At 36.9% G+C, this 15,357-nt stretch overlaps 1 protein-coding gene across 1 annotated transcript; it reads left to right on the top strand.

Moving 5' to 3' along the window:
• Positions 1 to 9,211: 9,211 nt before the first annotated feature.
• On the top strand, positions 9,212 to 10,361 carry LOC111897933 (protein FAR1-RELATED SEQUENCE 7-like). The gene is made up of 2 exons (XM_023893888.1): positions 9,212 to 9,673; positions 9,750 to 10,361. Exons 1-2 carry the CDS (start codon positions 9,212 to 9,214, stop codon positions 10,359 to 10,361), a joined length of 1,074 nt encoding a protein of 357 aa, XP_023749656.1.
• Positions 10,362 to 15,357: the final 4,996 nt, after the last annotated feature.

Raw genomic sequence — 15,357 nt, 5'->3', positions numbered from 1 at the left:
TGTTAGCTTCCAAGCCTGTCACTTTTGATAGTGCCAAGGAGCTGGCACAATCTCTCATTGATCACAGGAAACCTCAGAACCCAACAATCCCTGCACCTGTACCACAAAAGATCAACAACAACAAGAAAGGGTGGTCTAAGAGGAAAAGAGGGGCTTCGCAAGAATCCTCCAAAAGACAACAACTTGTGGCAATCAATGCTGCCACGGTAACTCCTGTTGTCCCTGCGAACCCCTTACTAGCAAAAACTTATGCTGGGACTCTACCGAAGTGCAACAGATGCAGCTTCCACCACCACGGACCTTGCAAGGAGATGCAGTGCTCTAAATGCAACAGGAAGGGGCATACATCCCGTTTCTGCAAGACTCCAACAGCTCAGGGCGCCCAGGTTCCTAACGCCGGTATAGGCCAAGCTTGCTACGGTTGTGGCGAAGTGGGCCACTAGAAGAGGAACTGCCCTAAAGCAGGGATGGCTGGAAGAGTAGGGAGAGTGATGGCCCTAGGCCATGAGGAAGCGGTAGCTGATCCTACGATAGTTACTGGTACGTTTCTCCTCGATAACTCATATGCTTGCACACTTTTTGACAGTGGAGCAGAGAAAAGCTTCGTAAGTAACAAATTTGCACACCTGCTTAAACAAAAACCATGTGCATTAGATAATTCATTCACGGTAGAAATGGATAACGGGAAAACAGAGAGTACAAACTGCATATATGTAGGTTGTACCTTAACGTTAGATGGCCATACTTCAAGATAGATCTCATGCCAGTCCCAATTAAATGTTTCGACGTTATCATCGGCATGGATTGGTTGAGTCTTCTTCGTGCCGACATCATGTGATTCGAAAAAGCAGTTCGTCTTAACCTTCCTAACAACGAAACCTTAGTTATCTATGGCGACAAACCTAGTACGAGCCTTCGCATCATTTCGTGCATTCAAGCCCAGAAGTGCTTGCGAAAGGAATACCATGCATTCCTCGCACACGTCGTCGATACAAGTCAAGAAATGAAAGACATTCAGAACATCCCAAAAGTACGCGACTTTCCCGACATCTTCCCAGAAGAACTTCCCGGATTACCACCACAACACCAAGTCGAGTTCAGAATCGACTTAGTGCCAGGAGTTACCCCCGTAGCTAAATCTCCTTATCGTCTGGCACCGGCCGAGATGCAGGAACTTTCCAGTCAACTTAACGAACTTCTCAAGAAGGGATTCATTCGACCAAGCTTTTCACCATGGGGAGCACCGGCCTTGTTCGTCAAGAAGAAAGATGGATCGTTTCGCATGTGCATCGACTATAGAGAACTCAACAAGCTTACCATTAAAAATCATTATCCTTTGCCCCACATTGACGATTTATTTGATCAACTTCAAGGAGCTAACTACTTCTCGAAAATAGATCTGCGATCCGGATATCACCAACTGCGAGTGTTAGAGGAGGATGTTCCCAAGACAGCCTTCCGAACCCGTTATGGACACTACGAGTTTGTGGTGTTGCCGTTCGGATTAACAAACGCGCCCGTAGTATTCATGGATCTGATGAATAGGGTGTGTGGTCCTTACTTGGATCAATTCGTCATCATCTTCATCGATGACATACTCATCTACTCTCGAAGTAAGGAGGAGCATAGTCAACATCTCCTTAGAGTCTTAGAAACATTGCGAGCGGAGAAGCTCTATGCGAAGTTCTCCAAGTGCGAATTTTGGATTCGTCGAGTCGAATTTTTGGGCCATGTTGTTAGCGAAGAGGGAATACACGTGGACCCTTCCAAAATCAAGGCCATTGAGAACTGGTCAGCACCGAAGACACCTACATAAATTCGTCAATTTCTAGGTCTCGCTGGCTACTATCGCAGGTTCATTCAGAACTTCTCTAGCGCGAAACCTCTTACAACCCTGACCAAAAAAGGCGTGGCCTTCGACTGGGAAGAGAAACAGGAAAGAGCGTTCCAAACACTCAAACGAGCCTTGTGCACCGCACCAATACTATCCCTCCCCGAAGGGATAGAAGACTTCGTTGTCTATTGCGATGCATCAAATCAAGGACTCGGATGTGTTTTGATGCAGCGAGGTAAGGTCATAGCCTATTCCTCGAGACAGCTAAAGACACATGAGGTTAACTACACCACCCACGATCTTGAGCTAGGAGCAGTTGTGTTTGCTCTGAAGATCTGGAGACACTACCTGTATGGTACAAAAAGCACGATCTTTATAGACCACAAGAGTCTACAACACATTTTTCGACCAGAAGGAGCTCAACACGAGACAACGACGGTGGGTCGAGCTACTCAGTGATTACGAGTGCGATATTCATTATCATCCGGGTAAAGCCAATGTAGTAGCGGACGCCCTAAGTCGGAAATAATATGCTGGTCGTAGAGTCAAATCTTTGACTCTAACTATCCATTCACACTTGTCCACACAAATTAAGGAGGCTCAGCTCGACGCTTTGAAACTTGAAAACGTGGCAGGTGAATCCCTTAGAGGGATGGATAAGAACTTGGAAGTCAAGGGTGGCGGAGCCTTATATCTCATGGATCGGATCTGGACATCGAAACACGGTGGATTCAGAGACTTGGTCATGACCGAAGCTCACAACACTCGTTATTCTGTCCACCCAGGTTCAGATAAGATGTATATGGATCTTAAAAAGTTATACTGGTGGCCTAACATGAAAGCAGATATTTCTACCTTCGTGAGTAAATGCCTTACTTGCGCAAAGGTCAAGGTCGAATACCAGAAACCCTCCGGTCTTCTACAACAACCGGAGATACCAGAATGGAAGTGGGAGCGGATCACTATGGACTTCATAACCAATTTGCCCAAGACGACGGGTTCCATATGGGTCATCGTCGATAGACTGACCAAGTCTGCACACTTCTTGCCAATCAAAGAAACAGACAAGATGAAGAAACTCAGACGAACATACATTAAGGAGATTGTAAGACTGCACGGTGTTCCTATATCCATTATCTCAGATAGAGATAGTAGATTCACTTTGAGGTTCTGACAGTCGCTACAAAGTTCCCTAGGAACTAGGCTGGACATGAGTACGACCTACCATCCACAGACAGACGGACAAAGTGAGAGAACTATCCAGACCTTAGAAGATATGTTGTGTACCTGTGTGATTGACTTTGGTAAAGCTTGGGATACCCATTTACCCCTCGTTGAATTTTCCTACAACAACAGTTATCACACGAGCATAAAGGCAACTCCATTCGAGGCCCTCTATGGCCGAAAGTGCAGATCTCCTCTGTGCTGGGCTGAGGTGGGTGATACCCAGTTAGCTAAGGGACGAGTTCCCGAGAGAACTCTCATGGGTCCGGAGATCATTCGGGAAACGACAGAGAAGATCATTCAAATTCGTGAACGATTGAAAGCCTCTAGAGACCGACAGAAAATCTATGCTGACAAGTGAAGGAAACCGTTGGAATTCCAGGTGGGTGACCGAGTTCTACTTAAGGTCTCACCCTGGAAGGGTTTGATATGCTTTGGAAAGCATGGGAAGCTCAATCCAAGATACAAAGGGCCTTTCGAGATTCTCGCAAGAATCGGCCCTGTAGCTTACAAACTCAATCTATCGCAGGAACTCAGCAACGTACATCCTACCTTCCACATCTCGAACTTGAAAAGTGTCTGTCCGACGAGACTCTTGTTATTCCACTCGACGAGATCGAGATCAACGAGAGCCTCAAATTCGTGGAGGAACCCGTAGAGATCATGGACCGAGAGGTCAAGCAAACAAAGCAGAGCCGTATCCCGATAGTGAAGGTTCGCTGGAACGCAAAGCGAGGGCCTGAATTCACTTGGGAACGAGAGGATCAGATGAAACTGAAATACCCTCATCTTTTCGCTTAGTTATTTGTAACTTCTTATTTGCTTAAATTCTAATTTCGGGACAAAATTCCTTCTAACGGGGGGATGATGTGACAACCCGAAATTTCCATTCTGTACAAACGATATTACTTCAATAGAAGTTATAACAGTCACAGTAAATTTCCAGACTTTTTCATATAAGTTTTAGTAATTCAGGGTTTTCACTTCAGGAAATATCAGGAGAGTGGATGCACTACGGTTTTGTGCAACACTGTTATTCCAACCCTCTATTATATTAGAGATTTTTTCGGGAATAAAATATTTTCTGCCAAAAATCTCAGGACTATAATTAGAATTCTGAACCAATTTCATTCATTATTCACATTTTCAACTAGAGAAAAGCCATTTTCTCTCTCACGGATCTTCGGTTTTTCATCCCAAATCGTGAGTACCTCTCTCTTGTAGTGTTATATAGCTCTTAATGTGTTTATAACATAGATTAGATAGCTAAACAACTAGATTTAGGAGTTTACTCCCCAAGGTGTTCTTGGGCGGTAAACTCCTGAAATGATGCCTAGCCTTTCCCCCGTGATATGTTACTACCTTAGGATTGTATATAGGTGTAATTGGGACAAGAAAACAACAAAGAAACACCAAAGTTTGGGTGTTCACGACCCAAGAAGATCTTGGACCGTGAACTCCAAAAACTTGGACCAAAGTGTGCTTTTAATGCACCTAAAGCCTTGGACTTCCACATAGAATTACTTCCACTTAAATCAAGGACTTTAACACTTCAAAATTAAGGCACCAAAGTGTGCCTAAGGCCTTCATTTGCTTTAAGTAAAAGTCTAGAACCTCTCTTACATGTGTATGATACTTGAAAGCATCAAAAACACCCTTCCATAAGAGTTTACGACAGTAAACTCAAAGGGATTTGGCCTTTGGGCCGTAAACTCCTCAATGGAGTGTATTTATGCCCTAAACCCTTCCAAGAATTAAATCTCCAAGTTGGAATACTTCTAGGGATCATTTAGAACTTCAAAACACAAAATGAAACCAAGCTTAGGAGTTCACGGCCGTAAACACAAGGGTTTACGACCGTAAACTCCTTGTGTGGGGTTATATGGAGAGTAAACTCAAGTATGGGGTCCTTTGGAACCCTAAAATCACTAGCCTTGTCCCACAATAACTTAGGTGCAATCCTTAGGGCTTATAACACTTATATAAAGTGTTTATTATGTTCTAGGATGTCTTAACTTTATCAATTAGTAGTTTAAGACTAATTGAGTACATATATGTGTGATTATATGTTCATTAGGATCGTAGTGTGTGTAGAAGTCCTCACTTGACACCTAACAATCCTACACCGTTCAGTTCATCCAAACCACCATCTACAGGTGAGTTCATACCCCTAAATCAAAGTTTTAAATGATTTTAAATGCTTTAATGGGGGGGGGGGGGAATACAAGTAGAAAACAACATGTTATTAAATCACTCGGGATATCTAGACGCAACCCTATCCCTAGTACATCGGGATATATGGACGGGACTAACCATTCCGGAACCCAGCTGTTAGCACCGGTGGGTGATGAACATCTACGGATGCCTAAGGTTATTACTTTTATTAGGAGTTAATTTCGGGACTAACCCTTCCTCTCCCCTGCTGCTGTTATAGAGGACAATTGGACAATCTTCGGATGTTCATTAGGTTATATATGTCGCGTTAGCCCTAGTACCTCAGGATAACATTTACATATGTCATGTTAGCCCTAGTACCTCGGGATAACACTTACTTTAGTATATTTTCCTATTTAATTTTTTTTTTTTGTGATATATTCACATAAACGATGAGTTTAGACTAATTACCGTTTGTAATAGTCAGAAAGAAGGAAAAACTATCATTTTACTAACAAAACATTCGGGTCTTGGTAGAAGACTACATTTTCATAGCAAAACATTCGGGTCTTGGTAGAAGACTACATTGTCATAACAAAACATTCGGGTCTTGGTAGAAGACTACATTGTCATAACAAAACATTCGGGTCTTGGTAGAAGACTACATCTCAAACTAATAGGAAATAAGGGATTTCCTAGGGTTTTTCATACTTATATCAACATTTTCATTTAAAGATTTACATGGTATTCATAACAGCTTTTCAAAAACAAGATAATGACACTTACATACTTATGAATTCACCAGCTTTAAATCTGATACTCTCTTTCAAAATAACTTGTATTCTCAGGTCACCAGTAGACAGGTGCGATGGCCAGGTTTTGAGAAGACGGAGCACAGACAAGTCTCGTCTTTTATTTTGATTGTATATTTTTGGTGTCTTATTACAATGAAAGAACACACATGTATTAAAACTTTACTTATAATTCAATGGATGGTGTTGTTGCTTATTTACTACTTTACACTGTTGTGATACTGTACATGACGTCCTCCACCCCGAAACGTTTCCGCCGTTCTTGGTTTCTAAGTGTGACATAAAGCTTGTATTCGATTGAAGCTCAATGATGAAAATGTTTGGGTAGTCAGACATTTAGAGGAGAAACACAGTCATGAGTTGGTTAATCCAGAAGACTTCCATTTTTTGAAAAGTAACAGGAGGCTTACATATCATCAAAAACAACTTATTCATGATGTATCAGATATAAACATTGGTCCGGTTAGAGCATTCAAGATATTGAAGCAAACACAAGGAGGATTTCTCAACGTCGGGGCAACAGAAGTTGAATGCAAAAATTTGAAAAGGGATTGGATAGAATACATTGGTGAAAATGATGCGGACATGGTAATTGACAATCTCAATAAAAAAAGAATATTTACACGACTTTTCTTTTGAATATCGTGTGGACAGTGAGGGAAAGTTGTGTGGTTTATTTTGGACGGATGAAGAAGCAAAGCGAAATTATTCAACATTTGGAGATATTGTCGAATTTGATGCAACATACCGAACAAACAAGTACATAATATCTTTACATAGTAAACAAATATCATGGTTGTTAAATTAACGGTGTTAATAACTTGTATAATTCATATTGTATATTTGTTATACAGGTACTTCATGATTTTTGTGCCAATTACAGGTATTGACAATCATAAAAAGTGTGTCACTTTTGCAGTTAGGCTGCTTTCTAGTGAATCAATAGAATCATATAAATGGTTGTTAATGGCTTTAAAAACGACTTTTGGACGAGAACCAACTGTGTTGATGACAGATCAAGACGCAGCTATCAAGCAAGCGATTCCAGCAGTTTCTCACCATCTTGTAGGCATTGATTGTGTATGTGGTACATATCACAAAAGTTCACCGACAAGGTAAACAGTATACCCTCAAAATAGTATGTATATATGGGAATATTTAGTTAGTGTAACTGAATCGGCACTTACAATTAGTTGAAGCATCAATTAAAATCGTATATGCATTGAAGAATATTAAGTTAGTGAAACTGAATCACGTTTTGCATGAAGCACTTTAGTTCTGGTACTAAATTCAGTTGGAATCACAAGTAGCTTGGAAGTGTAAGTTTGTTGTATGGAATCACAAAGATATTGAAATTGAGGCACCACTAAGAACTGAATCACCTGTTACCAAAAGAAACTTAGTTGAAGCATCACGTAAAATTGTATGTATGTATAGAAATATTAAGGTATTCATGACTAAATCATGTTTTGCATGAAGCAATTAAGTGTTAGTACTTGAATCATTGGGCAAAACTCAATTCAGTTGGAATCACATTTTGCTTAGAACTATTAGTTAGTATATTTAAATGAAATGGTTCAATTTTCAATATTGAAGCACATGTTACCAAACAAGATTTGTTGAAGCATCAGTTAAAATTGTATGCACGTATAGGAATATTAAGTTAGTGTGACTGAATCATGTTTTGCATGAAGCACATAAGTGCCGGTACTTGAATCACTTGGCATAACTCAATTTAGTTTGGAATCACATTCTGCTTGGAAGTGTAAGTTAGTATATATGAATGAAAAGATTAAGTTTTTGCATTGAAGCACTTGTTACCAAATAAACTTTGTTGAATCATCAGTTACAATCGTATGTAAATATAGGAATAGTAAGTTAGTGTGACTAAAGCATGTTTTGGATGAAGCACTTAAGTGCTGTTACTTGAATCACTAGGCAGAACTTGCTTCTGTTAGAAGCACATTTTTCTTGGAAGTGTAAGGTAACATATATATATATATATATATATATATATATATATATATATATATATATATATATATATATATATATATATATATATATATATGAATGAAAAGATCAATTTTTTACATTGAAGCACTTGTTACCAAACAAACTTTTTTTGAAGCATCAGTTAAAATCATATGTACATGTAGGAATATTAAGTTAGTGTGACTGAATCATGTTTTTGCTGAAGCACTTAAGTGCTGGTACTTGAATCACTAGGCGTAACTCAATTATGTTATAATCACATTCTGCTTGGAACTCAACTCTATTGAAGCACCTGTTACCAAACAAATTTAGTTGAAGCATCACTTAAAATCGTATGTATACATAGGAATAGTAAGTTAGTGTAATCGAATGATGTGTTACTTGAAGCACGTAAGTGTCGGTACTTGAATCACTAGGTAGAAATATATTCATATGAAATCATATTTTGATTGGAAGTGTAAATTAGTATGTAAAAATGAAATGATTCAATTTTTTCTGTTGAAGCGCCTGTTACCAAAAAAGTACTTAGTTGAAGCGTCATGTATAATCATATATAAATATAGGAATATTAAGGTAGGTGTGACCGAATCATGTTTTGCATGAAGCACTTAAGTGTCGGTACTTGAATCATTAGGCATAAATCAATCCAGTTGGAATCACATTGCACTTGGTAGTGTAAGTTAGTATATATAAATGAAGTGAGTCAATTTTTTCTATTGAAGCACCTGTTTCCAAAAAATACTTAGTTGAAGCATCACTTAAAATCATATGTAGATATGGGAATATTAATGTAGATATGACTAAATCATGTGTTGGAATCACATTTTGATTGGGAGTGTAAGTTAGTATATATAAATGAGATGATTCAGTTTTTTCTATTGAAGCAGCTGTTATCAAACAAACTTAGTTCAAGCATCACTTAAAATCATATGTATTTAGAAGTGTAAGTGCTGGTACTTGAATCACTACGCATAACTCAATTTAGTTGGAATCACATTGTATTTGGAAGTGTAAGTTGGTACTTATAAATGAAATGATTCATTTTTTTATCAGAAAAACTAATGATGATTACCCATTGCTTTTTCAGTTGGGTTCCCATATGTCAAAGACGGGGGTTTTGCAATGATTAAACGATGTTATATGGAATGAACGAATTAATACAAGCGAGTTTGAAATAGAAGGGCAAAGGATAATGGATGATTATGAGTTAAATGATGACAAATGGTTTAAAGATATGTTTGCAATTTGTGATAAATGGATTCCTGCCTATTTCAAGGATTGCCACTTGTCAGGGTTAATGCGAACGACATCAAGATGTGAAGGTGAAAATTATTTCTACGGGTTGATGACAAATACAGATTTGCATTTAATTGAGTTTCTCGGTCATTTTGAAACGGCAATGGAAGCACAACGTTGTGTTCAACGTAAAAACAATCATGACTCCCGCTACACGAATCCTGATATTAAAACGAACTTGTTGATTGAAGAGGAGGCATCTGAGACCTTTACACGAACTGTGTTCTTTGAAATCCAAAAGGAGATAATGGCATCCATGCTTACATGTTACTCAATTAAAGTCGAAGAATATGATAGAATTAATAAATTTAGCATCAAAGATACTGACAAAGACGTTAAGCATTTTGGTGTTTTTGAGGTATGTAAATTGTACTTGGTTGTATCTAGAAACTGTTTTAAAGAAAACAAATTTTAATACTTTGTTATATTGACAGGTTTCATTCATGAAATCTGATTGCACAGTTACTTGCTCTTGTTTACGCTTTGAATTAACCGGGTGCCTATGTAGATACTGCTTTTATGTATTAAGGATGTCAGGAGTAGAACATTTCCCTAGAAAATATGTTTCAAGAAGATGGACAAAGGATGTGGTATCGACGCCATCAAGTGGGTATAATATGTGTCAGTCTCCTAAAGATGATGCAAATGATGACTTTAAATCAATGATCCGGGACATATACTATTCTGTTGACTATTGTGTTGATCGGCTAGTTTCTGATATGGAAAAGTTGAAGTTATATCGAGAGAAACTAAGGGAGATGACGCAAGAAGTTGATGAAGATACAAGAAGTGTACAACCCATGACGAACAGAGGCTTCATTGAAGCGGTGTTTGGTGTCGAGAAGCGAGATGAAGTAAATGTTAAAATTCCAGAAGGAATTAGAAACAAAGGTAGTGGGCCGGTTAAGAAAAAGATGATCGGAGAAAAAGAGATGGCGATTTTGAAGGCTAAAAAGGGTTCGAGAAAATGTGGACGATGCGGGGAGTATGTTGTTCATAATGCTCGCACTTGCAAGAAAAAAGCAAATGACTCTGCTTCTAAATAGTTTGGTTTATTTTTTCTTCTTAATTATTGAGTATTCAAGATAACAATGTTATTTTACGAGTTAACGTGAATCTTTGAGTTTAACATTTAAAAGCGTTTTTTTTAATGCAGAGAGTTAGAGGCTTTTATTTTTAAGATATTTGTATCTATGTGTGAATCAAATGTTGTGGTCGCTGGAACGCATACATGATAAGTGATGCCATAACTACATGGAGCATTAGTTTAGTTGGCATATGTAATTAAATGACATGAATTAGAAAAAGTGATTGACTGTCATGAACGCTTAAAGTGAATGGTCAAAATTGAGTAAAATGAAGATGTCACTAGGTCGAGGTAGTAAGATGGTATTCACTTGAATGTTAAAATAGAGTGTTAGTAATAAAACTCAGAACAAAGGACTTATTTGTAGCGGAATGAATCAACATGAATAACATGATTTAATTTTATGTTTTTAATGCAGGTGAGTCATACGTAGACCTAGATTGCAGAATGTGATTGGAAGGGGTAATTGCCATAAAATATGAAATCAGTTTTAACTGTCATGATGGCTTAAAGTTAGTGATAAGAAGAATTCCTGCAATTAAATTTTTGTTATTTGTAATCCATGGCAGTGTAAGTGTCATGAATAGTGTAATGTAAGTGTCATGAATAGTCAAATGTAAGTGTGATGAATAATCAAAGTTGCATTTAATAACAATATCATTGTAACTTTGTTTCAAAATTGATAGTAAAAAAATGCGTAAATGGTATTAAAAAGGTAAATTGTAGTAAATACCAAACACACATAATAAATTAATAAAAACTATTGTAATTGAAGATTGGTCACTTAAAATTAGACAAGACAAACGTAAATAATATTATTGTCAAACCAAACAACAAAACAAAAGTAAAAATAGCGTAAGACATGGTTCAAAGCTTAATGTATATCTAATAAAACAAACTGATTCTGCGCTCAATGCGTTGGAGATGTTCTTCAGTGTTCAAGTTTTCCTTCTCCGCATCAGATAACTTATCGTATGATGCTAACTTTCTGTTGAGAGATGGTTTGATAACGTTCAAATCTGATGTCAAAATTTTTGTAACATACTTCTTTCTCAATTCATTTAGCTGTATCTATTCGTCATCACTGTCTGCGAATTCAGGCTCCAAACCCACAATCCATTTATTCGGATCCCCACCTTTATATGTTTCCATGTGTTTCATAAGGAATAACCCACAATCTATGTAGTTTTCCTTTGTCATCCATTCCATAGATGATCGAACTATGATTGCACTCTTCATTGAATTTCTTCTTGGATGATTCCAAGCATCAATGTACAGAGTAAACAATATTTTTTTGGAATAAATATGATAGGTGATCAGAATATAATATATGATCCTGGTTAAATTAAATATATATGAAATTTTGTTACCAGATCGTTAGGCACGTTTCCATAAAGCACTTCAATCGACTCTTCACGGTAAATGTTGTCTATGATTACACATTCAGATTTTATGAAATCAAAGACAATAAGGTAGTAATGTTCATTGTCAAGCACGGGGAAGAGTACCTGATGTCCATAATAAAATTGGTTGAACATAGTTTTGTGTGAAACAAGTTAGTTAATGTAAATTGATTGAATAAATGAAAAGGACTTACAAGGTCGCTTGTGCATTGTTTGAATTTTTCGATATGCTCATTCATGCGATCAACAAACCTTTTGTATCACTGCTCAATACAAATCGCCTCATCCAGTATGAATTTGCTCTGGAATTAAAATATGCAGATTATTGGATCATTTAAAATAAGTATACGACATAAAAATTAATTTTACCAGAAGTGTGAAGGATAAAAACATCCTTGATGGCGACTTCTTATTTCTGCATAGTTCCTGATGGTTTAGAAGAGTGGCCCAAATGTCTATTATTGTTACATGGATTTAGGATCCAGGAATCATACTCTCAAAAATTCCCCTATGTCCGCTGTCTCCAAAAGTTGATTCAAATACAAGATCCCTAAATTACAATTAGTTTTCATCAATAAGTATATAGTTACTGTGATTCTTTATTTATTGTAGAACATATATATTTATTTAGAAATGTACCATTCCTCGTCCAGCCCTGCGAAAATCCAACCGGACACTCTCTCCTCGATTGGTTTAAGAACTTTGTTTGGATCAACGAAACTATTAAAATAAGGTGATCTAAGTTTCTCGGTTAGTTGCACCAATCTTCTTTTCCGTCTTGGTGCCACAACAGTGACAGGACTAACCACCAATCTTGATGTCCGTCTTGGTGCCACAATAGTAACAGGAACCGCGTTTACATCATCAATTTTGATATTTGGTTCGACATGATCCGATGGAGTTGAAAGGCTTGTAGAGGTGGCAAATGCCGATTCTAACATCATGTCAAAAGCATCTGCATTAAGAATTTGTGTAAAAGGTGTACACACAACATCAATAAGTGGCTCATCTGCCATTTGAGCTTCTGTAAACTGATCAACTTTAGTTTCAGCTGTATTATCTTGGACAGGCATAACAGGTGTCGCGACTCCATTGAAAAATGTCCCAGCATGAGAGTCAACAGATGTTGAAAAATCTGGCCAAGCCAGACTGAATTCATGATGCCTTTTAGTTACTAACATACGCAGTTTGACAGAATCTGGAAACTTCTTTATACCTTGCATCAACAACTTCTGTATAGCTCGCATTGCATTGTCACATGCATTAAATTCGATGTTAATTTCGCTCATAATATCCTGGAAAGAAGCATGGCATAAGTAGAATGCTATAAAAGTGATAGCATGAAATGGTAAAACAAATGTGCTGAAATACTGATTTTCGATTTGGTTTTATGTTGAATTAGTAAAAGCACAAAAGTCACACATATCCCGATAAGGTCACATATACTAAAGTTCTTTAATATTAGTATACAAATAATGGTTTTACAATGTATAATGTGTATACAAGAACTAGCACATGGAACAAATTTAGTGAATCAGTGTACTAAATAAAGCACTAAAATCACGAATTTTACCATGATTAACATTAGTAGTAAACAAAATGGCATCTTAAATTTGTTAAAATGTATAGTTTCATTACCTTCAAGTTGTTATCTGCATCATTTTCACTTTGTGATGTTTCTTGAACTACATGTTCAATAAAACCAGCAGGAGATTTACAATCTCTTTCCGATCCAATGGCGTCATCGTCCTCGCCATCTTGTGTTTTGGAATTTCCGTATGTGAATCAAATATTTGTGTAATTTATATGCTTAATACTATTCAAATAGTTTGAAAATGCTAGAATATACCTTGTTTAGTGTGGTTCATGCTCATGTGTTGTGATGATATGATTACATTTCCGAAACCTCCTTTAGACAACTCTTCTAAGTCCCTCTTATCTAACATGTCTGTTGTCCAATACATCATTCCAGTAGTTGGACTTTGAAATGTGGCATCCTCAACTTTTGTGCAACTAAGGTAAAACAACTGAAAAGATATGTTATTGGAGAAATATACATATATAAGCATCTTTAATCATGTTTTGATATATTTCAGAAAATGTGTTTACCAAAAGAAATACAATGGGACCACTGTAAACACACTTATCGTCCAATCTTCTACACATCATACGACTTGATTTCAGACATGCTACAACAAATCCGCACCAGTCTAATTGTTTGATATCCATATCATCTAGAATATTCTCCAAGAATCCTTGATTGACAGTCCCCATCGTTGGATACTCAATCATCACAGATACAAACAACACAAGAAAATTCATAATTAAAAAAAAGGACCAACATTTGTGTCCTTTTGTATCATGTCTACAACGTGTGTTAGTCGTATTTGTTTGACTACTTTTGGAAATTAGGATTTCCAAAGTTTGACAAACTTGTTTCTAGAGTTTGCTCTACAAGGGTTAGACATTGGCATGTCACCCATTGGAATCCCATATATATCATGTACCCTCTCCCTTGTCACAACAAGTCTCTTGTCCTTTACACGAATCGAATTGGTATTTGGGTCGTAGTTGTCGACAACCCAATAGCATATCCTACGCGGCAGTTTTTCTAATTGTATATTTAAAGCGGATCCAAATCCAATAGACTCTACACACTTTCTTTGATCATTGTTCAGCAATGCCATGGTTTTGGTAATGTGTTCCGGAGGGAACCTGGTGTTCAAATATCTTAAGGAATCTTCCACTTTTCCTGGATTTGCCATTCTAGTTTGCTTTTTCACGATCTTTTGTATCGGAATTGTAACAGGTTGCGGGTTTACAAAATCATCATCATCATTTGGAGGCTTTCGAGAATAAAAATCTAATGTAAACTTTGTCCTGCTTTGTTCTAAAAAACCATCCTCATATACATATTATTAACACATAAAAATAAATATAATAAAACATTAAATAATGATTTATGATCATTGCTTTATACTTGATTTTGATATATTGGATTCCATATCATTATTGATGGAAATGTCTTTGTTGTTAATGACTGTAGTGTGTTCGCTCTGTTTCCTGTTGATTGAGATAGAATAAAAATTATCAAAAATAATTAACAATAATACGAAGACTTAAACAGAAGCATATTTATTAGGATTCATTTGACAAAAAAGTACTGGTAACACCTGAATCATTTCTACTAACATAATTATTTTGTTACCTAGTTTTTGTCACTACTCTAAAGTTACCACCATAAACAGTAACAACACTTGAAGCACTAAAACTACTAATATCATTAAGAACAAAAGGTGCAAAATTTGAATAAATAATGTCAGTTCCAGAGTAAAAACACACCAACAACATTTTATCAATCACTACTGTCCTGAATCACCATAAATGAAAACCAAGAAGATTATCAAAAATTACTTACGTTGTGAGTCTGGATGAGGTTCTGATACACTTACAGACTCCATATGTCCAAAATTTCTAACTCCAGAGCAAAACACAGATGAAATTGTGGCTGATTCCTAAATTTTGGTATGAAACCTCCAACTAGAAACTCTT

Source organism: Lactuca sativa, chromosome 5, assembly GCF_002870075.4.
Source record: "Lactuca sativa cultivar Salinas chromosome 5, Lsat_Salinas_v11, whole genome shotgun sequence".
In the NCBI taxonomy this organism is placed as follows: Eukaryota; Viridiplantae; Streptophyta; class Magnoliopsida; order Asterales; family Asteraceae; genus Lactuca; species Lactuca sativa.
The sequence above is the reverse complement of the archived record's forward strand: the minus strand, read 5'-3'. Positions and strand labels throughout refer to the sequence as shown.

Excerpts from the sequence above, each read along its gene's own strand:
- LOC111897933 (XM_023893888.1), top strand. The coding sequence starts at position 9,212 with ATGGATGATTATGAGTTAAATGATGACAAATGGTTTAAAGATATGTTT. Across the intron at positions 9,674-9,749 it reads AGCATTTTGGTGTTTTTGAG|GTTTCATTCATGAAATCTGA; the intron begins GTATGTAAATTG and ends TTATATTGACAG.